Source organism: Pseudoliparis swirei, chromosome 18 (assembly GCF_029220125.1).
Source record: "Pseudoliparis swirei isolate HS2019 ecotype Mariana Trench chromosome 18, NWPU_hadal_v1, whole genome shotgun sequence".
NCBI classification, from domain to species: Eukaryota; Metazoa; Chordata; class Actinopteri; order Perciformes; family Liparidae; genus Pseudoliparis; species Pseudoliparis swirei.
Genome location: NC_079405.1, coordinates 5,400,543 through 5,425,634, shown reverse-complemented (window position 1 = coordinate 5,425,634; position 25,092 = coordinate 5,400,543). Strand labels below are relative to the sequence as shown.

At 48.4% G+C, this 25,092-nt stretch overlaps 2 protein-coding genes across 4 annotated transcripts in view; one reads left to right on the top strand and one right to left on the bottom strand.

Annotated features, from left to right (window-relative positions):
- LOC130208960 (olfactory receptor class A-like protein 1) overlaps nucleotides 1–25,092 on the top strand; it is a 118,514-nt gene that overhangs the window by 29,456 nt on the left and 63,966 nt on the right. The window lies entirely within an intron of this gene.
- The window catches only part of LOC130208956 (plexin-A2-like), an 89,122-nt gene that overhangs the window by 38,179 nt on the left and 25,851 nt on the right, over nucleotides 1–25,092 (bottom strand). For all 3 annotated transcript variants that reach the window (XM_056438417.1, XM_056438419.1, XM_056438418.1), the window contains 4 exons: nucleotides 11,257–11,391; nucleotides 4,752–4,852; nucleotides 1,753–1,876; nucleotides 434–587 (listed from right to left, as the gene is read on the bottom strand). In XM_056438417.1, coding sequence (XP_056294392.1) covers nucleotides 434–587; nucleotides 1,753–1,876; nucleotides 4,752–4,852; nucleotides 11,257–11,391 — 514 coding nt within the window. The remainder of the gene's footprint in view (nucleotides 1–433; nucleotides 588–1,752; nucleotides 1,877–4,751; nucleotides 4,853–11,256; nucleotides 11,392–25,092) is intronic.

Genomic DNA, 25,092 nt, shown 5'->3' with positions numbered 1-25,092 from the left:
ATAATGAATAGATGGAGGGAATATAAATGATGAGAGAGAGAGGGGGGAGGGGAAAGGAATGGCGAAAGAACGAAAACGATGAGAGAAAAGAGGAGGTCAAAACGCAAAAAAACAAATGTTAATACTTTTATCGCACTTCTGCACGGAGACACCTGGCGTCGGAAACCTGCAGTCAGAAACTTCAATTGAAGGATTACTGAATATGCTCTGAGAAAATCCTGCTGCTCCGGGCGACTTAGGAAGCGCCTTGGACAAACAGAGGAACGCAAGGTGGTCCATCTGAAAGGAAAGCTCCTGTGTGTGTGTGTGTGTGTGTGTGCGCGTGTGTGTGTGTGTGTGTGTGTGCGTGCGTGCGTGCGTGCGTGCGTGCGTGCGTGTGTGTGTGTGTGTGTGTCGTTGGCGTCTCCATCAGTGATGTCCGGCCTGAGCTCACCTTGTCCTTCTGGGATCCGAGGGACCTCCTTCCCCGCCGGCGACAGACACATGACCCGGTTCCCGTTGACGTGACCGTCCGCTTGGGCCCGCCGGCCGAACGAACAGGTGATTCCGGCGGAAAGGTCCGGAACGTTATTCACCTCCAGAAGAAGCTTCAAAGAGACGCAGAGGAGGACGGATTTTAACGGACCGGGCTTGAGACGCGAGGAGCAGCATCTTGTTTCCTCTGGCTCTGTCCAAAGATAATTTACTGTGCACCACAATAAACTCGCTAATCAACACGTTTAATCTCGGTCCATAAATCTGTACGAAGGCCAAACTGTAAAAAAAAAGTGGCTGCTCCTCTCGTCCGGCCATTGTTTTTACACGGGCTGAAAACAAGGAGACATACGAGCTCAAGAGGTGCTGATAGTCCGGGTCGGTCGTGTTTCGGACTGAGCCAGAACAGCTGCTTCCCCTGCATATATGTAGTATTATATTTGTGTATGCATATATGTTGTATATATATATACATATATATTTTATTTTATTTTGGATTTTACTTTGTATACTTTGCAGTCATTGTATTATATTTGTTTGTGTGTGTATATATATATATACTGTACATATATGTTTCATTTGATTTATATACATATATATACTTCATTTTGTATTTTATATTTTAATTGTATACATCTATATCTTTCATCCATGTTTTTTATATTTTATATTTATATTTTATTCTTGTGTGTTTAGTTTATTGGTGTTGCTACTGTGACGACAAATTTCCCCTTGGGGATTAATAAAGTATATATCTATCTATCTATCTATCTATCTACGTGTGCTAAGCTAAGCTAATTGGCCGTTAGCTCCATATTTAACACGCCGATACCAGAGGAGTATTAATCATCTAATTCTTGGCAAGAAAGCGAATAAGTGTGCTTCCCAAAAGTGTCAAACTATTCCCTAAAAAGATAATCCTCGGCTCTTACTGTACTTCAGACTCCTCTGTGCTCTTGGCCACTGGACAAAAACAGTGGATTTTAAGCTTCTAGCTAACGCAGTCGGATGACGTTTGGCAGATGACATCGTAAACAACTCTCCCGTCAAGCCCCTCCACCCCCATTTGTCTCTCATCCCACAGGACATGTATTGAAACCACAACAAATAGAGTTGGTGTCCTAGAAGCACCCTTCTCTCTCTCTCTCTCTCACAAATCCCTCCGCCAACTGTACACGCGGCCGCCGTACAAGGCTACTCTCCGTGATTGCTCGTAAACGTCGGGAGCGAGTTGGAGTGACGAGGCGCTTGATTGGCGGAGCGCCAAGCGGCACTCACAGGGACGCTGTGCGCCGACACGGCGATGCTGTCCGGATGAGCGATGATCTTCACACAGCGGTCAATGTCGGTGGCGAAGCGGAAGGCCTCCTCCGCCCTCGGACACCGATCCCGCCTGGAGCACCTGTTGGGGCGAGAGGGGACTGGTGATGAAATATGCACGGAGCAATCGATTAAAACAAATATAAAACACAAAACACAATCCTAAAAACTAAATACTAAATACTAAAAACTAAAAACTAAAGACTAAAAACTAAACACTAAAAACTAAATACTAATACTAAATATACAGGGAGAAAAAGTGCTGAGTATTATGATGATGTATTATGTATTTAAGTTATTATTATTATTATTATGTGTTATTAATACATTATAACATTAACATTATATGTTATTATTATTATTTAATTATTTAAGTATTATGATGATGCATGAAATCAGACATCAGAAACTCTTTAGGCTCAGACTCAAAAATCATCGTTGCTTGAAGTGTCCGATGTCCATCACTATGACGTTTGATCATTTGATCATTTGATCATTTCCTCCACCCGGCAGATCGTTCCTTTATATTTCTCCCGTGCTTTTTTCCTCACACCGAGTGCAACAGTCCAATAAGCTCCGGCTCCTAAAATCCCAAAAGGCAATTAAAAAGCAAAGTGAAGTGAAAGGGGTTGGCACCGCAGTGCGACCTCAGAATCATCCCGTAAGAGAGAAGTAGGCTGTACATTTAAAAAGTTGTGGCAATGCGAGAGGAGAGGATTTTCTAAAACTTTGAATAATTTGTCCGTGTTTTAGAGAACGAGAGGGGATTTGTTGTTGAGTCAAATGTACTAACATCTTTTACCCTCGAGGTCAATTTCACCCCAGCAATTAAAACCTCCAGAAAATGATTAGAATTAATATTGTTTCCCAAGTTGAAGTGTCAGGTACTTTATGTTTGTTTGTTGACTTCCTAAATAGCCCTTTAAATAAATAAAAAAGATGATTTCTTATATGTTTTACACAGTGAAAAACAGCCTGGGGTCAAATTGACCCCGAAGAACACCGATGCGTACAAGTTGTGTTCAGGACATTGAAAACATATCGTCGTGTGAATTTTATGTTTTCCCAGTCGTCCCCAATAAATTAGGAAAAGTCATGAAATATGAAGCAAAAAAAATAATGTTAATAATTTTTTTAGAGATGTCAAACATTGAATGGGGTCAAATTGAGCCCAAAGGTAACAGGAGGGTTAATGTGGTCGTGTTGGTCGTGATTTATCTCAGAGAGGCGTTGTCGGGGTCAGGTCTCTACCGGCATTAAAGGAGAGCAAGAACCTCTCGGCCGTGGAGTTAGATCGTAATGGAAACTCTTCTTCCTGCTGACGGCGTGGTGCGCACGGCGAGGGGAGACTGTGCTCGATACACTCTCTCGGATGCTGCCGAGGGGGGCGGGGCCTCCTGAGAGAGCGCCGAGGCCTCGGCTGTAATTACAACACGATAGTACATCTTTGAAAAAATGGCGGAATGGAAACGCGAGGCGACAGCTGTCGCCGGCTCGGCTCCCTCAGGCGGACCGGAGCCGCGGGAGCAGAGCCGGTCACCTCCTGACCGCTCATCGGCTGAAGTGCCTCCGGAGAGAGAAGGGACACCTTTCATCTCAGACGTGGTCTTTCATTGCCTTTTATTTTGCCCTCCTCTATTCACCGTGTTTTGTCTGACGGAGCCATTTGTTCCTACTGTTGCTGCCCCCCCCCCCCCCCCCCCATACACACTGGGTGCTCTGGTCCACTGTGCCGAGGGTGGGAAAGTGAGCTCCTGAAAGGGGGGGGGGGGGGGTCTACATGAAAGTCATTCAGAGGCTGTAAAAAAATTTTTTTTTAAAAAGACCCAATCAGGATTTATTGGACAGAAAAATAAAGTAGCCTCATTCTGCGATGTGAGGGATCATGATTCATTCACTTTGGGTTACTTGAGGGAACAGCAGTCTCTCTACCCACTGATAAGTATGAGGCATTCATTCAAATAAACAGCGTAATGGGACTTAGTGTGCTGGGAGGAAAGGGTGTGTGTGTGTGTGTGTGTGTGTGTGTGTGTGTGTGTGTGTGTGTGTGTGTGTGTGTGTGTGACTACTGTTTAATGAGGTAATTTGGATTAAGACAACAAATCTTTTTTTTCCTCTCACTTCACTAACTATTTGATCACACCGAGAGCTGCGATTTAAATAACGCTGATCGTCATCAAGATATCGCTCGCTGCAATGCAGACATCAAATGATGAGACGGGGGGGGGGGGACTAACGCCGCCGCCGTTTGAGAGACCCAGCGTTCTTAATCCCCTTCGCTCCATATCGAGGTATTATGCACGCTGACCTGGGGGTCAGATGATTAACGCCTCCCTTTGCCTTTTGACAAAATTCCCGATTTAACTGTTTAACCCTGTTACTTTTATATTTTTACCTTGAGGTCAATATGACCCCAGCTATTAAAAACTCAGAAAAAAATTAAAAATTATTATAATTTTTATTGTTGTTTAAGTGTGTGAGGTACTTTTATGTTTGTTTGTTGACTCCCGAGAACAATTACACATAAACATTGAATCGGGTCAAATTGACCCGAAGGCGACAGGAGGGTTAAGATGGAAGGGATAAGCCCGCTCAGGTCCAAAGTGTTCCCCGGGTATGTGGAGGTGCTGTTTGAACACCCGCTGCGACCGGCGGGCTAATCCCCCCCCCCTCCCCCTCCACCATTAACGCCGGTCGTTAGAGCCGCGGTTTTGTCATAGCTTTATTTTAGAAGGATCAGGCTGTCGGGAACATTTGGTTTGGTCCCGCCAGCTGTTGATAACGGAGAACTCCAGGGAGCACAACATCTCTGTTGTATTAAACCGCCCAAATCACATGACTATAGCTGTTTGATACAACAGTGATGTTGTGGGTCTTAATCCCTCGGCTGTGTGTGTGTGTGTGTGTGTGTGTGTGTGTGTGAGTGTCATGGGAGTAGATGGAGGAGACAGACTCACATGTTGTACAGGACACACCAGCCACAGTGGGGGTCCCCGGAGCTCAGGCACTCGGCACAGGTCCCGTACTGCTCACAGGCCTCCACGGGGACCTGGGCCACCTGAAGCAGGGGGGGGGGGGGGCAGCGAGGGGTTAAAGGTCACGCTCAGCAACACACACGCTGATACGTTAATACACACAAAAGAGACACAGAAAAGGCTGTGTTGGCATCTTTGGATGTATGGACATGATTCCAGTGGCAGTGAAATTGAATTACTGCACACAACAACAACAACAACAACAACAACAAAACGTGCTGTTGTGTAGAATGCTCCACAACATCTTCCCCTCCGCTGCATCGTCCGCTGCATCGTCCACAGCGGAGGTGCAACGCGACTCCTTCAAGGCTGAACGCCAACGTGAAACCTGAGAGTGGAGCACATATCTGGAATCCTAACACGTAGTTCTTTATTTGTATCAGAACTACAGTTTTAAAAATCTATACCGACGTATATTCTATGGGCTGCTTTTTATCTTTTTTTTTTTTCTTTTTTTTTTCTCATTTGTTTTATTTTGTTTTTTACTGCTCCATTTTTTACATGTAGATGTATTTATATATATATATATATGTGTGTGTTTGTACATATATATATATTTAAATATGTATATATATTAGGGCTGTCAATCGATTCAAAAAAATTAACTAATTAATCGCACATTTTGAAATTCATTAATCGCGATTAATCGCAATTAAAAGTTAAAGGTTCATTCTTTTTAAAGACCAAACTTCACACAGAGCTGTGTTTTCAAAGAGGCTCCTACCTATAAAGTGCCAGCGAGGTATTTAATATTGTGGATGATAAATTGTTTCTTCAGTGAAACATCAGATTAGTAAAAAAAATGAAGTATATTGAGACCCCATTGGTCCTGTCATCTTTAACATTGAACAGCAGAACCAGTGGCCTTGGGAACTGACTGACATTGAAATATGTCACGTTAACCCTCTGGAGGCTGGGGGCATTTTATACATTTTACAAAAACAAAAAAAATTCACCTTTTAAAGGCGTTTGCATATGACACATACCCACGTGTTATACATCAAACATTCCAGAACAATCTCAGCTCTATTCAATGAGGCTCAGTTGTCCTCGTGCCGTTTTCTCTGCTCTCTGACTGACAGGCTACTATAGAGCCTAACCTGTGAGGTGGGAGGTCCTTTGTGATTTACTGAGTGTTCATTGGTTGTTTTTTCCCCAAAATGTTGACGGGCAAACGGATTGACCAATCACGGTGAAGGTTTCGTGTGACGAGTTCTTTCCGCGCCGCGTCACCCGACACGTCGCCCTCCGTTCCTCTGTGTATCAGAGGGGGAGACGGGAGGAAGGAGGAGCAGGAGGAAACCCGACTGATTCATCCACGAGTTTAAACTGATTTCTGCTCCTTATTTTCGCGGAGAAATAATTGTTTTAAAAACGGAAACAGTGTTAAACCGTACTGCCGCGGTTTGACACTCGGTTTGAGTGTAAAAACTTCAACGAACACCGGAAGTAAACAAAGTTGCGTTAATTGCGTTAAAATATTTTAGTGCGTTAACGCGGCCAAATTAATCGCATAGATTAACGCGTTAACGCTGACAGCCCTAATATATATATATATCTGTATATTTATATACAGATATATTTATACATATACAGTATATATTTATATATATATTTATATGTATATATACAGGACTGTCTCAGAAAATTAGAATATTGTGATGAAGTTCTTTATTTTCTGTAATGCAATTTAAAAAACAAAAATGTCATGCATTCTGGATTCATTACAAATCAACTGAAATATTGCAAGCCTTTTATTCTGATTTATTGCTGATTATGGCTTACAGCTTAAGAAAACTCAAATATCCTATCTCTAAATATTAGAATATCATGAAAAAGTATACTAGTAGGGTATTAAACAAATCACTTGAATTGTCTAATTAACTCGAAACACCTGCAAGGGTTTCCTGAGCCTTGACAAACACTCAGCTGTTATAAATCTTTTTTTTTACTTGGTCTGAGGAAATATTAAAATTTTATGAGATAGGATTTTAGAGTTTTCTTAAGCTGTAAGCCATAATCAGCAATATTAAAAGAATAAAAGGCTTGCAATATTTCAGTTGATTTGTAATGAATCCAGAATGCATGACATTTTTGTTTTTTTAATTGCATTACAGAAAATAAAGAACTTTATCACAATATTCTAATTTTCTGAGACAGTCCTGTATATGTATATTTATATATATATATTTATGTGTGTATATATATATATATCTGTATATACTGTATATATATTTATATATAATGATGGCCAGCACCAGCCCAGCACTCAGCTGCAGCTAGTCCCCACTTATTTTATACTTTTGTTATTTTTCAAGGTCTGGACGTATGATGTTAGCAATTTCCTGATGTGGATTATGGATTAGAGTCTCCGGTGCTCCTGGTAGTATAAGTGGGTGCTCTCGCAGGTCTTGAGTTGGCTAAATGGATTATCCACTGCTCCGTATGAAATTATTATGAGTTTTTTTTCTTCCCTCCTGCACTTCAGAACCCAATAGGTGCATCCCATTAGCAAAATGATTCTGCAGCAGGGGTGGGGCCGGGGATCTAAATCCATGTTTGACGCAGTGGGAATAATCCATGAAGTTGGTCCGCGGCCGTTGGTCAGCGTGACCTTTACGAAGGTCAGCGCTATGGATCTTCTGCTTCCTGCTGCCCCGCGAAGAGTCAGACGCGAAGCTCTCGCCGCACATAAGAGTTGATGTTCAGTGGAAGTGACCCGGCGCGGCAACGCACTGCGTTGAATCCAAATGAGATCAAAAGACATGACCTTAGGCGTGTTCGCTCACAAGGTCCGACAAGCATCGCGCCTCGGCATGTGAATTAGAGTCCGTTACACAGAACCGGAGTAACGATAAATAAAACATCGGCTTTAGCGGCTCTCAAGGACGACGGCGAGCAGCTAACGGAGCTACTCCTCCAGTTAAAAACTGATTATTTAAAGCAAACACACACGGAAAAACCAATGAAAACCCTCCAAGAAGTGAGAGATCTCGCCCGGCTGCCTTATTGGATGTGAAGCGGTATGAGCGGCGGCAGAAGTCAGGATGATAATGTTCACTTTTACAGCCCTGGGAATTACAGAAATCCTCATCTTTTCCCGACATCTGTGATGCCCTCGCACTAATCTACTCATCTTATCAGCTCGCTATCGCTGGAACACTTTCATCCGGATTTAATGGAACCTTTTTTACGAATGCTGCCAGATGAGCATGCGAGGCTTTTCGACCTCTGCACTCCTGTCATCCCATCTCCTCTGTGTGGAGCTGGCAACATCCAAAGCCACCACCGGTGATCAAAATGACAGTTATCAACCGCTTATATGGAGGAGGAATGAACTCGGGGCAGAATCCTTCCTTTACGAATGCTGTTTAAACTAGAACGGGCACTCTGTAGAGAGCATACCTTCGCATATCACACGATTGGGCATTGAATTATGAACATGTTGGCATTAGTTGCATGCCAATTAGATAAAAATGGACCGCGCTATGGTAAAAAGAAGATGTTGACCTCTTCATGACCTTGACCTTTGACCCGATCGATCCCAAAATCTAATCAAATGGTTCCAGGATAATAACCAATCATCCCACCAAATTCCATGCGATTCAAGAATATTTTGACCTTTTCATGACCTTGACCTTTGACCCGATCGATCACAAAATCGAATCAAATGGTCCCCGGATAATAACCAATCATCCCACCAAATTTCATGCGATTCGGTTTAATACCTTTTGAGTTATGCGAGTTAACACGCATACAAATAAATAAATAAATACACGGCGATCAAAACATAACCTTCCGCATTTTCAATGCGAAGGTGATAATGTGCTTATCTCGTATCGTCCGCTTCAAGGGGAAATATTTATGAAGCTACAGTAATTCTTTGCTCCTTTCCTCAACTCCAAGGCCACTTTGAAATGGAACAACCTGTCTGCTTCTAGACGGGAGCAACGAAGAACAGAAAAAAACGTAGTTTATGACAATCTGCCAAAATAACGAGCTAAAGACACGCGGCAGTGAAACTTGGCGTCACGGCCGCCGGCGTGACGGAGACGGAAATCGAATGTTCACGGGGGGGAAATACCTGTTGTTGAAGCTCGACCTTGTTTTGAAACCGTCAAGACCATTCAATAAATGCGTGTCATTACTTTGTGTTCATGCGATTCACACGAATGTCAATCAGATGGTAATCGGCATGAGAAACAACAATAATGCGCTCATAGAAATCGATTTGACGCGGACGGATAAAAGATGCACGCTGTACAACGAAAACCTGAACGAGCCGAATTCATCACATGACCACCAGTTAACAAATGTCTGGGAACTACGGCTGTAGAGTACACACACACACACACACACACACACACACACCTACACACACACACACACACACGTCGAAGTGGACGGGTGCATTCATTTAACATTTCACCGAGTGGCACTTTGGGAGATTGCCCTGGAGAAACACCGCGGCAGTTTCCTCTCTTCTCGGAGGTTTTAACGCCGCCGCCGTCATTACACAGACGGGCGAGTGACACTCGGCGAGGTGAGCGAGTGTTTGGATCCCGAGCGTTTCTATTCTTAGAAATGATCAAACTGAAGGCACGTGGGGAGGAAGAAGAGATTAACTGCGGGGAAAGAGTTTTGTTTTTTCATATCAAGAATGGATTCCAAACGGCACAAACACAAACACACACACACACACACTCTGATTCCCTCTCTTCTCTCCTCACTCTTCATCATCGCGCCAACCCGGCGTGTTTCACCCGGCAGGAGACGAGAGAGGCTCATTGTTATTCCGCGAGGATTCGGCTGATCTCGGCCAAATCTGTCTGCGCCTCCTCCCGTTCCACGTCGCTCCCGTATCGTTTGGCTCCCAGGAATCAGAAGATCTCTCATCCCTGGGATCTGCGAGAAAATGTGGGAGATCTGCACGTGAAGCCCGCTACCTCTGGGCAAAGATGGAGGGGGGAGACGGCGAGCGGCGAGGCCTCGCTCGGCTCCCAGCCGCCTCGGGGGCCACGAAGCCGAAGCTCCTCTAATATGGAGAGTAAACCGCCGTGGAGCGAGGAGAGAGGAGCCGGCCATCATCTCCTTGAAGGAAGCACGAGAGTCCTTGAAGGAACAGAGCGCATCAGTAAGTGATGCTCTGTCTCTTCCGGTCCGTCACACCGGGAGGAGGAGCCGGTTTGTTTGAGGCGCCGGCGTGCGACGCGTTCAGGGGCCGCCTGCTGGTTCCGTTCAACGCGATGCTTTTAATGGCTTCTCTGACAGGCTTGTTCCACCTTTGGTAATAATAAAATAAGAATAAAAGCGACGCCCTTTGCCCATCCGTCCTGTGACTCGATACATTCCAGCAGTCAGGAGACAAACGGGGCTCTTCTATTCGTATTATTTTCGGGCCGCGCTGACACGTAATCCCGTTTGACAGCGCCGTGCAGCTGCGCCAAAATAATCACTTGATGGAGAGTTGAACGTGATTATCACTGTTCACTCTTATCTGCAATGAGTGCAGAGAATATCGTCCGACAACAACAACAACAACACGCTCGCCTCTGTGATGCCGGGCCAATTGAGGAGCAGATGAGGAGGGGGCCGGGGGGGCATTCAGAAGCTGTTAATGGTTTTTCTATGGTGTGTGTGTGTGTGTGTGTGTGTGTGTGTGTGTCTATGTATGTGTCATGTACAAAAGGCGATTCGCATGGATAAGTAATTAGTACAGCGGCCCGTCCCCTTACACACACACACACACACACACACACACTGCACATTTAACAAGCCCCTCCGCTTGTTTGCAAGTTGCCACATTGGATTTCGGGGATAATCATCTGGTCGGATTCCAAATAAATTTCATTAATTAATCATTGGACACAAATTTGTGTTTTTTGATTTGGAAACTGTTGTAACTCCGCGGCTGTACAGAGCGACGGACTGAAGCGCTGGTATCTGGGCGGAAAAGCAAAAATCCCATCAACTGCAATCAATTAACACACGTTAATACCTCATTACCTTCGCATTGAAAATGCAGAAGGATATGTTTTGATCGCCATTTATTTATTTATTTATTTGTATGCGTGTTATTCGCATAACAAAAAAAGTTTTAAACCGAATCGCATGAAATTTGGTGGGATGATTCGTTATTATCCGGGGACCATTTGATTAGATTTTGGGATCAATCGGGTGAAAGGTCAAGGTCATGGATAGGTCAAAATCTTCTTTTCACCATAGCACGGTAAATTTATATTCAATTGGCATGTAGTAATGCCAAAATGTTCATAAATCAACGCCCAATGTTGTGATATGCGAAGGTATGCGCTCTACCGAGTGCCCGTTCTAGTTGTATGTTTCTTTGTACAATTCACACCCGCACAATGGCAACAAACTCTTTTTCATGTGAAGTTTTTAAAAAAGCATGTTGGCTTTTCCTCACCTGATTGTCAGACATGACGTAGAGAGAGTTCCCGTCCAGGGAGAAGGCCATGTCCCGCAGGATGGCGCCGCTGTCCTTCATCACGGTCACGGTCTCGTATAGGACTCCTCCCACCTGAGGACCGTCCACACGGATCTGCAGAGAGGAGACAATGAACGCCGTTGCTGCGGTTACATGCCCGATTTCACGTTTAGCTAGCGTCGCTCGCTACGTTTGTCTCTCGCTTCCGATTGGGGACAAAACGTTTCTCGCCTAGAAGTTTTTCAAAAAAAGTCTTATTAACCCTCCTGTTACCTTAGGGTCAATTTGACCCCATTCAATGTTTAACCCTCCTGTTACCTTTATATTTACTGACATATTTTACCCTCGGGGTCAATTTGACCCCAGCAATTAAAACCTCCAGAAAATTATTAGAATTAAGATTGTTTTCCAAGTTTAAGTGTGAGGTACTTTATGTTTGCTTGTTGACTACCTAAATAGCCCTTTAAATATATAAAAAAGTTGATATTTCTTATATGTTTGACAGTGAAAATTGACCCAAAGGAAACAGGAGGGTTAAAAATGCGTCACGCTATTCCTCCGGAGTCACAACATGTCCTCTTGTCCATTTTCTATTTGTTTTTCCGTAACAAATCGACGTCAATCTTTGAAAGCTCCTCTGCGGCGATCGGTCGGAGCATTAGCTCGTTCACAGAGGAGCGACGGCCTCATACATCCGTACCGGGAGGGAGCGGCGCTCTGAAGGAAATCACCGAAAATGTGCAAATTCTGACTGGAAGCAAACAGTTGACGGGCTGATCGAGAGCGCTGAAGTGCACTCTCCTCATTGTTCATTCACGTCAGCGCGTCGCATTGTGAAGAGGAGGGATGCTGAGAGGACACAGGGAACATCGGCTGCTCCTCGCTCAGACCCCCGAGGTTACCGCCAGAGACTTTAGAAAAGTGCTCGCTGAGCTCGGACGGAGTTTGCCTTTGGAATGACTTTGAGGCGGGACATCTCTCGGGGCTTATTATTAAATTCTAGCATAAAGAACAAATGCCCCCCCCCCCCTCGCTCCGGTGAAGGGTTTTTCCGTTCTCTTATTCCACCTCTACCTACAAAACCGGTAGAACGGAACTAAGCGGGCCGGTCTTTGTAATAAAGCGGCACGCCGATGTGAGGATGTGAAACTGTTTGTAAAGATGTGAAGTGGTGAGAGATCTGGAAACCTCTTAGCTGTTGCTGAGACAAAAACTACCCGTTAGCCGTGACATACCGAAGGGGTTTTAACTTTTCATCCTCTTACTACTTACTTAGCACTTGTAGTTCTATGTATTTTACTTGTGATTACTGTTAAGTAATGTTTTGATCGCCGTGTATTTGTATGCGTGCGTGTGTGCGTGTTATTCGCATAAGTCAAAAAGTATTAAACCGAATCGCATGAAATTTGGTGGGATGATTGGTTATTATCCGGGGACCATTTGATTAGATTTTGGGATCGATCGGGTCAAAGGTCAAGGTCATGAAAAGGTCAAAATCTTCTTTTTACCATATAGCGCGGTCAATTTATATCCAATTGGCATGCAACTAATGCCAAAATGTTCATAAGTCAATGCCCAATCTTGTGATATGCGAAGGTATGCACTCTACCCAGTGCCCATTCTAGTTGTGTATGTATTTGTATCTGGACCTTGAGTCTGAAGTTTGATTGATTGATTGATTACTAATTGCATAACCATCATTTTGCACTCCAAATAGACAAAGCAGAGCTCCTTATATTTGTTCTTTCACCCAAAAAAAAACACCTTCATTTGCTCTCATGAATCCCATCGTTCACCATTGGTGTGAATTGCATCGCACAGTAACGACGTGACGCTTGAAATCTGAGTCCGAAACGCGAAACGAGAGAAGAAAGTCGTGTGAATGAAGCCGGAAAGTGAGAGGAAACAAATGTGAATCCTCATCAGCTAAGCAAACCCAGGTTGACGAGCGATTTCAACTCCAGGGCGATCAGGTCATTAACCGTGTGATGCGATTACAAAAAAGCGGAATTTAATTTCTCAACCCTAATAATTGAAATAAACGCGAGATGACGATGACGATGAAGAATTGGAGCAGAGGATCGTTGAGATGTTTGTGTTGCGAAACATCCGCAGTGCGACTCCGGACTCTGGTGACCTCGCCACCCAAATACAAATTTGACTGCATGAGATTTTTGACTGCGTGCCAGGTCTGACTCGTGGCTCCGCCTCCGCGGTCCCTCGGTGGGGGCAGTCAATCAATACGAGCTGATTACATGATTGGATCCCCTGGGCACCAAAAACTTCATCAATCTATCACGCCTCCGCCTTCCAGGCAGCTGTGCCTCTCCAACCGCGAGTGTGTGTGTGTGTGTGTGTGGGGGGGGTCATCCTCTGCATACATAAACACAATAGTGACAATGTCTGTTGATTCCAGATCACAACAAGATACTGTGTCTCTCGCCGGTTATTACCTGGTTATCTCTGCACTTCTTTCTTTCTCTCTCTCTCTCGCGCTCATGGTCTGGTTTTCTTTCCCGTGCCCCTTCTTCTTCCTCTTCTCCTCCTCCTCCTCCGTTTCCTATCCTGTCCTCTCCCTCACGCCACTCTCCCACACACCAGTGTAGCCCGTTTATTGTTTCCCACACTCTTCCTTTCATAAATAGCATCGATGGAAACCAGAGCATGTCAGCGTTTCTGTGGCGAAACCGTATTAAAAAAAACAAACAACAGCAACAAAAAAAAACAAAAAAGAAAGATAGAAGCGAGTCGAGAGGAGCGCAGACACCGAGCCATGTGTGCTTCTCGTTGAGGAGGATGAGGTTGACTCACGCTGACTCATCGTGACCGATCCGCGCCGTTTGATTTCAGCGGATTTAAAAGCGTCTGAACCAGGGCTGACCAGACCGAGGCCCCATGGGACCACAACAGGTCCTCAACCTCTCCGCAAGGCCCACAGCTCCCCAATGAGAGGAAGGCGGCTTTAATTGGTTTTTATAATGAGCCACACAAAGTCACCCACACACACACACACATGCAAACATAGACGCACAAGCACGCAGCTGTACACTCGCTGAGAAGGCTTCTTTGTTATTGTCTTTCCAAAAAGAAGAAACCTGATCCGCCTGAGATACAGGAAGTGGATCCATTTAAATGTCTCATTTATAAGTCGTTGGGACATTGTTTTACGGTCAGCACGAACAACCGCATGTACTTCCCCAAAACCTCAGGAAAACCTCCTTTTTTAAGATTCCCCCGGTGTGTGGTCCGTGTCATCTAACAGAAGAACTGATTTGCCATTAATACCACATGTTCCGATGACCTCACTGAGCTCCATTTCATTTTCTCTTCCAAGCGGAGGGAATATATATTTATATATATGTAACCCATGAATAATATTAAAGCCAATATAATAAGTTTATCCTTCCTGCTGCTGAAATCCCCTTTTTCGCCTGAAAGTCCAGTTTAGCTTCCACAAATCAGATATGCCACATGAGCTCTTCTTGTTGTTTCCGGGGTTTGCATCGTAAATGCTCGGCTGCCCGAGAAAACAACAACAAAACCACAACTGTCACTTGGCTTAACTCAGGTTGTCTCCGTTGTTAAAACCGCGAGCCCAGACGCTCACCGACGTCTCTCCTGTGAGTGTTTACACGCGGGGGTTTGATTTTTTAGACGATTATTTTTTTTATTCGTGCCGAGAGGAAGCGTATACATGTACATGTCTGCAGACGGGGAAACCTTGTAAAGCAGATGATTGCTGTGTTTATGTGGTTACGGCTGTCCGAGCTAAAAGAATAGAAAAAAGAAAGAAAGTGTGTCCATATGTGGCCAGCCATGTCTAGCCTAAACATATGGATGAAGACCCAGGAGGCACGCAGCTCTCCGTGAAACCCGTCATTCCCAATCTGCCACTCTGAGCTGGTTGCGTGAGTCCCTGAAGGCCGGCCTGTCCGTCCCACTTGAACCCAACACGAAGATGCCGATTCACTTATCTTCCTCGGCCTTTAACGTGACATTTAGCTTTAAAATCGGTGACTCATGCACACACACAAAAAAAAGTTAAATAAGTCACAATTTGGCAGGAGAACCACAGACTGAGAACTCACGGCAGACCAGCTCTTAAGTAACCGTGCACAGGCTGTGAGACAGATTTTGGCACCGCCGTGTGACACGGAAGCGACATAAGGGCCCCGACAACCGGCCTCCCGTTCGGGTCGAGTGGCCGCGACATATGGTCCCGGTCGAGGACGCCGGGCCGAGCAGAGCGGCGCATCGATCAGCCCGCGTGAACCATCGCGGCCAACGAGATGGCGGCGGGCGATGAGAGCGTCGAGCGTTCCAGCGGAGAAGAGGCGGGGCCACGGAGGTGGAGTTGTGTACGACTGCGGGGCAGATAATCATTCAGCCGTCACATTAGCTACAGTCACAACGAGAGGCGTATTGATCCACGAGATGCGCGTCGTGTTGGCGAGAGCCCAAACCTCAACGCGGTTACCAACTGGGTTAGAAAGAGAGGTCATGGAGTGTGAGTGAGTGTGTGTGTGTGTGTGTTTTAGACTTATTGTTAAAAGCCTTCCAGTTGCAAGCGGCCGTTATTTCCAGTTTCGCCTCAACCTTCAGCTGCATGGCGAGCCTCCAAGTCTTCATACCACGATCTCTACAACTCCACCGCAGTCTCCTCTCAGTCGTCTCTCTCTCTCTCCTCCGAGGACACGCGGTTTCCTGTTCTCTCCTTCCTGTCCTCCTCCGTACGCCCCGCGTTCCCTCCAATCATTCCCATTGTGTGTTTTTTTCTTCTTCTTCTTCTTCTGGTTCCCACTAACAAAAGCAGTGTGGGGGGGGGGGGGAGACGGTGGAACAATTCATGGCCCCCGTATGTTTTTCATTTTGCTGACCGCATTGTGCAGCCTCAGTCCTCTTGTGTGTTGCCGTTCGTGGGATTGAGCCGGAGAAGGAATTTTTTTTGAGAAGCACACAGAGAGGATGGAGAGACTCGGAGAGAGAGAGAGAGGGAGCCTGCGAAATGAAACCGCAGTCGGGAAATAGCAGAGCGACAGACACCTGTTATACGCGTTATCACAAAATGGCCTTGTCTTAATAGCATTTACTATTTCAGCTGCACCCGAGACATCTAATGGCGATCCGCTCTGAAGACCCCCCCCCCCCCCCCTCGGGTCCAGCTCCCTTCCTGTGGTGATGAAAATCCTTTCAATTTAGCCTCAAACACACCTATTCAGCCTCCCCCCCCTCCCCCTCCCCCCTCTCTGAAACTCTATTCTAATGATTTCAATCACCAGGTCACCCTCTCCCCCCCGGCCCCCGTTTGGAAAGTGTGACTTTGAAAAGTCCGAGTCAGTTAGCCGCGCGCTGGAGAGTTTCCCCACCCGGCCACCTCTTCTATAGAAGCCGTAATGAGTCCATGATTTGCACACGAGAGTCTGACTGAGGCTTTAATCGCAGCGATCTTAACACTTCCAACCGCTTCCAGTGAAATGCCGCCGCCGAGTGAATGCGACGGACGTTTTTCTTATTTCGTTCCCATCGCAGCGCGGGCATCAATCATATTTTCCCGGCTCTGAGCTCATTCTCCGACGATCTCCGGGCAGTGAAGGCATCGTCGACGCAGCTGCAGAGATCGGATTTGTGACGCTTCAGTTAAAGGACCGGTTTCTCACTGAGAAATGGAGTTTTACAGAACTTAGTTCGGGAGCAATGACCACGCCCCGAACGTAGCTCACTTCCGCTTACGAGAGCATTTAAACCGAGCACACCTGCCCATCTCCCCGTAACTCTGTCTCTACATCCCGTAGCAGCATGGACACAGAACTCTCACTCACTGCTTCCGATGCCGACCTCTTCGCAGACGAGCCGATAACGCCCGAAGACCCAGAGACCCCACCGTCTCCCGCCATACATCGCCGCCGGCGACCGCGACATACAGTAAGCGTCACTCACGGCTCGAGCGATCCCGGGCAGCCCGACGCCATCGGCCCCTCACAATCCAACAGCCCCGGGCGGAGATCCCGTCTCCGTCGCCCGAGGGACATCGCCCCTCCCCGACGGCACTCTTCCAGCCGCTCGAACGCCAGCTGCTCGAACGCCAGCCGCTCGAACGCCAGCCGCTCGAACGCCAGCCGCGATCGGTCTCCACGCCGACGCCCCGCCGAGCGCCGTACTCTAAACAACGCCGGGTGGACAGTGCGTAAATTGAAAGATGCACTCACCGAGCGCAACATCCCGTTTTTCAAATCCGACAGGAAAGCACGATTATATCAACGCCTGACTGAACACCAGCAGAACACCACGGCACTTCCGGGTTCCCAGCGCCGCGCCAGCAGCAACGCCGATGACGTCACTACGCGAACCACGGCCGCAGCAGCGCTGCCTCACACAGAGGGCCAGGTTGCATCGCAACCCCCCCAGCATGCCCTCAACCCAGAGGCCACCCACCCGGCAGGCTCCCGCGTACAGCCTTCACTTCCACCCCATGCACATGCTTCCTCCCATCCAAGCACCTCTTCCCACCCCTCCGTCGTTCCCGTTCCCCCCCCTCCCCCCTACCCCTACCCCTACCCCTTTCATTACCTTTCCTCCCCATCTCCCAAACGTGTAATACTAACCTGCATACAACCTTTCATTCCACAGGTCAGCCAGCATCAGTTAACAACTTCCTTCCACAGCACGTACCTCCACCCGCCAGGCCCACCCTAGCCATAGCAACACCTCCAGCACACCCACCCACCCGACCATCCCCGTTATCTAACTCCATCAGGCAGCAGATTCTCACTGGTAACTACGTCGACCTCGCCCATCTCATCCACCCATCAGCTAGCAACACCCAGACCCCTAGAGAACTGCTCACCATATTCGGCCCCGTCGAGCTGAGCCAGCCTCTCCCCGCCCGGTCCAAAGAACTCACGACAACGGAGTTCGCGTACGCTTTCTCCCTGTAGATAGATAGATAGATATAGATAGATAGATATATACTTTATTAATCCCCAAGGGGAAATTTGTCGAGTCAGTAGCAGCAACACACAAGAATAAAAAAACAAAACACAAAATATAAGAAGGGTTAGGGTGATCTGGCAAGAGGTGAACTGTTGTAGAGCCTCATAGCCGTCGGCAGGAATGTTCTCCTGTATCTCTCCTTGTGGCAGCGGAGCGTGAGGAGACGTCTGGAGAAAGTACTCCTCTGTCCCTGTAGGAGGTGGTGGAGAGGGTGGTCCGGGTTGTCCAATATGGACACCAGTTTCTTCAACGACCTCCTCTCCACCACCTGTTCCAGGTGCTCCAGCTGGCAGCCGATGATGGAGCCAGCCTTCCTAACCAGTTTGTTAAGACGGCTGGTGTCACTGGCTCGATGCTGCTCCCCAGCAGACAATGGCAAAGTGCAGCACACTGGCGACAACCGACTGGTAGAATAACTCCAGCATCTTGCTGCACACGTTGAAGGATCGAAGCTTTCTCAGGAAAAAGAGACGACTCATCCCTTCTTGTACACAGCGTTGATGTTGGCCTTCCAGTTCAGTCGGCTGTCGATGGAGACGCCCAGGTACTTGTACTCCTCCACCATGTCCACGTCCACTCCCAGGACACTCAGAGGTGTAGGGGCTGTCGCCTTCCTCCTGAAGTCCACCACCATCTCTCTGGTCTTGGCCACGTTCAGCCGCAGGTGGTTCTCATCGGCCCACTTTACAAAGTCACTCACCACTGCCCTGTACTCCTCCTCCCGTCCATCCCTAATACACCCGACCACTGCAGAATCATCAGAGTACTTCTGCAGATGGCATGACTCCGTGTTGTACTGGAAGTCACTGGTGTACAGGGTGAAGAGGAAGGAGACAGAACAGTTCCTGTGGGGCTCAACATCACTGAGCACCGATCCAGACAGGACACGGCTCATTCTGAGAAACTGTGGTCTGCCTGTGTGGTAGTCAGTGATCTAGGAGATGGTGGGCAGCGTCCACACGGCCACCGCAGCTTCTCACTCAGCAGCAGTGGCTGGATGGTGTTAAATGCACTGGAGAAGTCAAAGAAAGTGACTCTCACAGAGACATCGGTTCCATCCAGGTGCGACTGAGCTCGTTGCAGCAGGTAGATGATGGCGTCGTCCACTCCCACATGAGGCTGGTAAGCAAATTGCAGAGGGTCCAACGATGATTTCACCTGCGGCGGAGGTGGGCCAAGACCAGCCTCTCCAGCACCTTCATCACATGGGAGGTGAGGCGACCGGTCGGTAGTCGTTGAGGCCAGATGGTGCTGACTTCTTTGGGACAGGGACCAGGCACGGCGTCTTCCACAGCACGGGACTTCCCCAGCCTGAGGCCGAGGTTGAAGAGGCGCTGCAGGACACCAGACAGCTGCGTGGCGCAGGTCTTTAGGACCCTGCGGCTGATGCCATCAGGACCTTCAGCTCTGCGCTGGTCTGGTTTCTCCAGCTGTCTTCTCACCTGGTCAGTCGTCACAGAGAGAGGGGAGGGTGGAGGAGCGCATTGTTATTGAGGGCTCGGTGGATGTGCAGCTCAGCAGGGGGACAGAGGGAGGAGGTGTTTGGGAGGTGTGATGTGTGGAGGAGACGGGGGAGGCTGTGAACTGAACCTATTGAAAAAACAGTTCAGCTCGTTGGCCCTCTCCAGGAGCCCCTGGCTGTCTCCCTCCACCTTGAAGCCAGTTATCTGCTTCATGCCAGACCACACCTCCCTTGTGTTGTTCAGCTGGGTTTGGCCTCCAGCTTCCTCCTGTAGGAGTCCTTGCCCTCCCTGAGCTTCACCTTCAGGTTGCGCTGGGCTTTCTCAGCTCATCCTGTCTCCAGACCTGAAAGCAGCTTTCTTCATGTTAAGAAGCGCCTTCAGGTCCCTGGTGATCAGGGCTTGTTGTTGGGAAGCAGCGCACAGTCCGTGATGGGATGGTGGTGTGTTCACAGAACTTGATGTATTCCGTGATGCAGTCGGTCATACTGTTGATGTCCTCCCGTGCGGTCCACACAGCACATCCCAGTCCGTTGACTCGAAGCAGTCCTGTAGGCGTCGTTAGCCTCCATAGACCACCTCCTCACAGTCCTGGTGGTCACGGCAGCCTCTTCACCAGAGGAACATACCTGGGTGTCAGCCGGACCAGGTCATGATCAGACCTGCCGAGGGGGGGAAGGGCAGTGGCGCTGTATGCGTCCTTAGTATTAGCATACAGCAAGTCCAGAGTTTTATTGTTCCTAGTTGGGCAGTCTATGTATTGATGGAAGGTTGGCAGAGCTTTATCCAGTGTGGTGTGGTTAAAGTCACCAGTGATAGCCATGAATGCTCCAGGCTGATGATTCAGCAGAGCAGACACAGTGGAGTGGATGGTGTCCACAGCTTCCTCAGCGTCAGCTGATGGCGGCACGTACACGACAACCAAAATGGCGGACGTGAACTCTCTCGGCAAATAGTACGGGCGCATCCCCACGGCCAACAGTTCAATGTTCGGGCCACAAGCGCTCCTTCACGCACACATGGTCCGGGTGGCACCACCGTTCATTCACATAAACAGCGATCCGCCCCCTCTTCTTACCGCTCTGTGTAGCGTCTCTGTCCTTGAACAGTCCTGAAGCCGGGCAAAGGCGCTGTGATCCGGATAGTCGCGTGCAGCCACGTCTCAGTGAAACACAAAGACTGCTCTCACGGAAGACCCTCTCGGTCATTACCAGCGCCGAGCTCATCCGTCTTATTCGCCAAAGACCTCACGTTCCCGTTATGATCGACGGTGCGAGGGTTTGTATCTCCTCGTTTTAGCCCTCCGCTTGACACCCGCTCGGCAGCCGCGAGCCCTTCTCCGTAGCTCCAGCGGGATCACAGGTCTTTCTCCAGGCAGAAGCTTCGGCCTGCACAGCGCGATCAGCTGAGCGCGCGAGTAGACAACGGTCCCAGTCATTGTTATGCTGCGGCTCACCGATACTCACGACAAAGTGAACAAAAGCCACAGTAGAAGTATCGAAAAAAGTAGTTATGGTCCTCAATAGATTAAAATCAGGACCCCTGAGAGATAATGGCGTTTACCTGGATTCACCTCGTTAGCGAGCGTCAGGCAAGGTGTGAAAGGCGCTCTTTTTTTCACATTCCTCCGCTAACATCAACCGCCTGAGGCAACGCGCCGGTGGCAGGTGACGATAGAAAAGCCCCGTTGTGTATCTGGACCGCTGATAGACGACGACGGACTCATCCACAAGCTGCGCGGACGCCGCCGGCCGCCCCCCGCGACCCTTCCTGTGGCGGGCTTGACCTTTGCGATGACCCGTGCCGCCGGAGAGATCCGCCGATGCCGTTTATTGTCGTGCCCCGGTTCCACTCAGCCTGTCCGTTCGGCGGTGATGGAATAGGACTCGCGCGGTGACCCCGTGCTCCTCGGAGGCTCCTGGGAGTCTGAATCGCGGCTGCTCGCTCCGGCAGAGTAATGACAATCTGTGGCCTTTCGGCGCTCTGCACTTAGAGCGGTAATGGTGGATTCCTGGCGCTCCTCACCCCAATCTGCTGCTCACTCCCTGAACACATGCCAAGCAATTTCCTTCTTCTTGGTTCTACCTGCTCCTTCTTCTTAAATCTGTTTATTGTTCTCACTTTATATCTCATTAATTTGACATCTGTCTCTGTTGTATCCCTCTTTCTTCCCTTTGCCAGTCTTTGTCTCGCACTCTCTCTGTTTTCTCTCTCTCTCTCTCTGTTTTCTCTCTCTCTCTCTCTCTGTTTTCTCTCTCTCTGTCTCTCTCTCTTTCTCTCTCTCTGTTTTCTCTCTCTCTCTCTGTGTCTCTCTCTCTGTCTCTCTCTCTGTGTGTGTCTCTCTGTCTCTCTCTCTTTCTCTCTCTCTCTCTGTTTTCTCTCTCTCTCTGTGTCTCTCTCTCTCTCTCTGTGTGTGTCTCTGTGTATCTCTCTCTCTCTCTCTCTCTCTCTCTCTCAGTTCACGCTGAGCGTCAGAGCGACAGGGTGTGCGTGTGAGAGCTGCGGAGCGTTGTCTGTGTGTTTCTCTCTTCTCTATTCTTTCATAGTTGTGTGTATTTAGTTTATGTGGTTTATTAGTTGGGTTTCACAGTAGTTTAAATTGTTTGGTGATTAGTTGGGTTTTTCTCTGGGTGTCTTCCCCGCTGCCGGTGCCTCACCGGGCTCGGGGCGAGGCGGAAATGTTTGCCCCGATTCCCCCCCCGCTGCTCACGAGGAGACACGGGATGAAGATTGCCGGTGACCTCGTGCAGCGTGGAGGAATTGGCTCGGGCAGTCGGGAAGAAAGTCGGGTTCAGCAGCGTGAAGTCCGCCGCCAAGATGAACGGCTCGGTCGTGATCTTCCTGGATCAGGTGGCGAAGGTAAGCCGCGTGGTAGAGGAGGGTCTCGGTGGGAGATTTGTTTGTGCAGGTGTTTCCGCTGGATCAGCCGTCCACCAGAGTCCTCGTTTCAACGTCCTCCGCTCATCTCCGATGAGTTTCTCAGCAGAGAGCTCTCCCGGCACGGAAAGTTGGTCTCCGATGAGAGAGATCTCATCGGGTTCAAGGAGAGCTCGATGAAGCATATCATGAGTTACCGTAGATCGGTTTATATGATACTCGACGACCGGAGCGCGGAGTTAAACCTGCGCTTCAGCGTCAGAGTAGATGATGTTAACTATAACGTCTACGCGTCTTCATCGGCGATGAAGTGCTTTCATTGCGGGGAGGAGGGGCACACCGCGAGAGTCTGTTCGAAGCGAGGCGACCCTGCGCCAGCTGGTCCGGGCGGCTCGGGTCCGTCCGGCGCGTCACGCCGCGCTGCACCAGCGTGGGGAACAGCAGGTGAGGCGGCTGCCGCTGCCGCGGCTGCGGGGCTCGCGGCGGCGGCGTCTCTGAGAGGAGGCGCCGCCGAAGCGGCGGCCGGCGCTGCGGTAGCGGCGCCGCCGATTCCAACGGAGAGCGCGGCGAGCGGCGTCACTGCTGCTGCACCCGACACACATGTGGTGAGTATGAATGAGGGAGTGAGTGATGGTGGTGGTGATGGTGGCGATGGGGGTAAGGGTGGCGAGGGGGGGGAAGAGGGTGGGGAGCCTGGACAGGGCAGTGAGAAGCAGGCTGTGGGTGGAGTCGGGAGCGATGAAAAAAAAGGAAAAGCGGACCAAGAAAATGGAGGGGATGTGGGGGGATCTGCCAAGAGCAGTGGGGTAGAGGCTGTGGGTGAGGTGGGAAGTGGGGAGGAGGAAGGAAAACAAGAAAAAGAAGGGGAAAAAAACAAACAAAAAAAGATTAAAAAAACAACAAAAAATATTGGTGATGGTGGTGATGGTGATGGTGGCACGGGCTTAGAGGTGGAAGTGGGGAGTGGGGTGGAGAATAATGAGGAAAGTGGGAAAGAGGAGGAAAAGGGAAATAAAGACGAGGACAAGGGTGGTGAGAAGCCCATAGAGGGGGTAGGGAAGGTGGGTGGAGGCGAAGAGGTGGAGGAGGACGGTGCAGAGGAAGAGGGGGCGGAGCAGGTAGAGATGGATGAGGAGGAAGCAGGGGGGCAGAAAGGGGCCCCAAAAAGAAAGAAGAGCGGCCAGAGCGCCGGCAGCGAGGCCAAGGCCAGCAGGGTGGAGGAGAGGAGGAGGAGTCAAGGGGGGGGGCCGGTGGAGGACAGCAGTGACGAGGAGGGGGCAGACGACAGCGACTCTCCTCTAATTTTAACAAACAGTCAAGCTCAAAAACTTCACACAGTGGATGAAATAAGCCAGTTGTTACACAGAACAAAAACAAAGAAAGTGGAGGTCAGGATCACTTCCCTGACCTCGTGAACTTTGTACAGTCTTGCAGATATTATATGAAAAAGAAAAAGTTTGAAAAGCAAGAGGTTTTTAGGATTAAAAAGATTTTACTCAAAGTAAAGGAGTGCATCCAGCAGGGGAGGTGGAGAGCTCCAATGTGGGTTTTATTTGATTTGTTGGTTTTATGTTTTATGTGTCTTTTAAACTCTTTGCCTCTAATGAACACATTCAGAGTCGGAGTTTTAAATGTAAATGGAGCGAGGGACAGTAAGAAGAGAACATCTATTTATGAATTTAACAAGATGAAAGCCAACGATGTTCTCTTCTTACAAGAGACGCACAGCGACAGCACCAACGAGGCGGACTGGAGGAGGGAGTGGGGGGGGGAAGTTCTCCTGAGCCACAACACCAACCTCAGCGGAGGAGTGGGCTTCCTCTTCTCCAGGGCTTTCAGCCCGCGGTCACTGGAGGTCAAACACATCGTGGAGGGGAGGCTGTTCTTTGTGAAAGCACGGTTCGACCTTTTTAATGTTGTTTTAATTAATGTCTATGCTCCAACAACCGGGGCAGAGAGGAAGCTGTTTTTATCCAAAATTAATGATGTTTTAAATGACTGTGCCTCGGAGGATTTTTTATTCTTGGGGGGGGATTTTAACTGCACAGAGGATGATTTTAAAGACAGAAATCACACAGAGCCACATCCAGCTTCACAGCAGGTGCTGAGGAGGCTGGTCCATTCTCATGGCCTGGTGGACGTGTGGAGAAGGATGCATCCGGACTGCCGACAGTACACATGGTCCCACGTTAGGGAGGGAAGGATCTCCTCAGCCAGGTTAGATCGTATTTATGTTTTTAAGCACCATTTTAGTATTTTTAAAATGTGCAGCATTGTTCCGGCTGGTTTTACTGATCACTCTTTGGTTTTATGTCATGTTTTTATCAGGAACTTTTTACCCAGGAGCGCATATTGGCATTTTAATACAGTTTTAACTTTCGATAGGAGTTTTAGAGAGGTGTTGTTTTATTTTTGGGGCATTTTTAGGCTGAGGAAGAGTGATTTTAATAATCTTAGGCAGTGGTGGGACCGTGGTAAGGTAGAAATT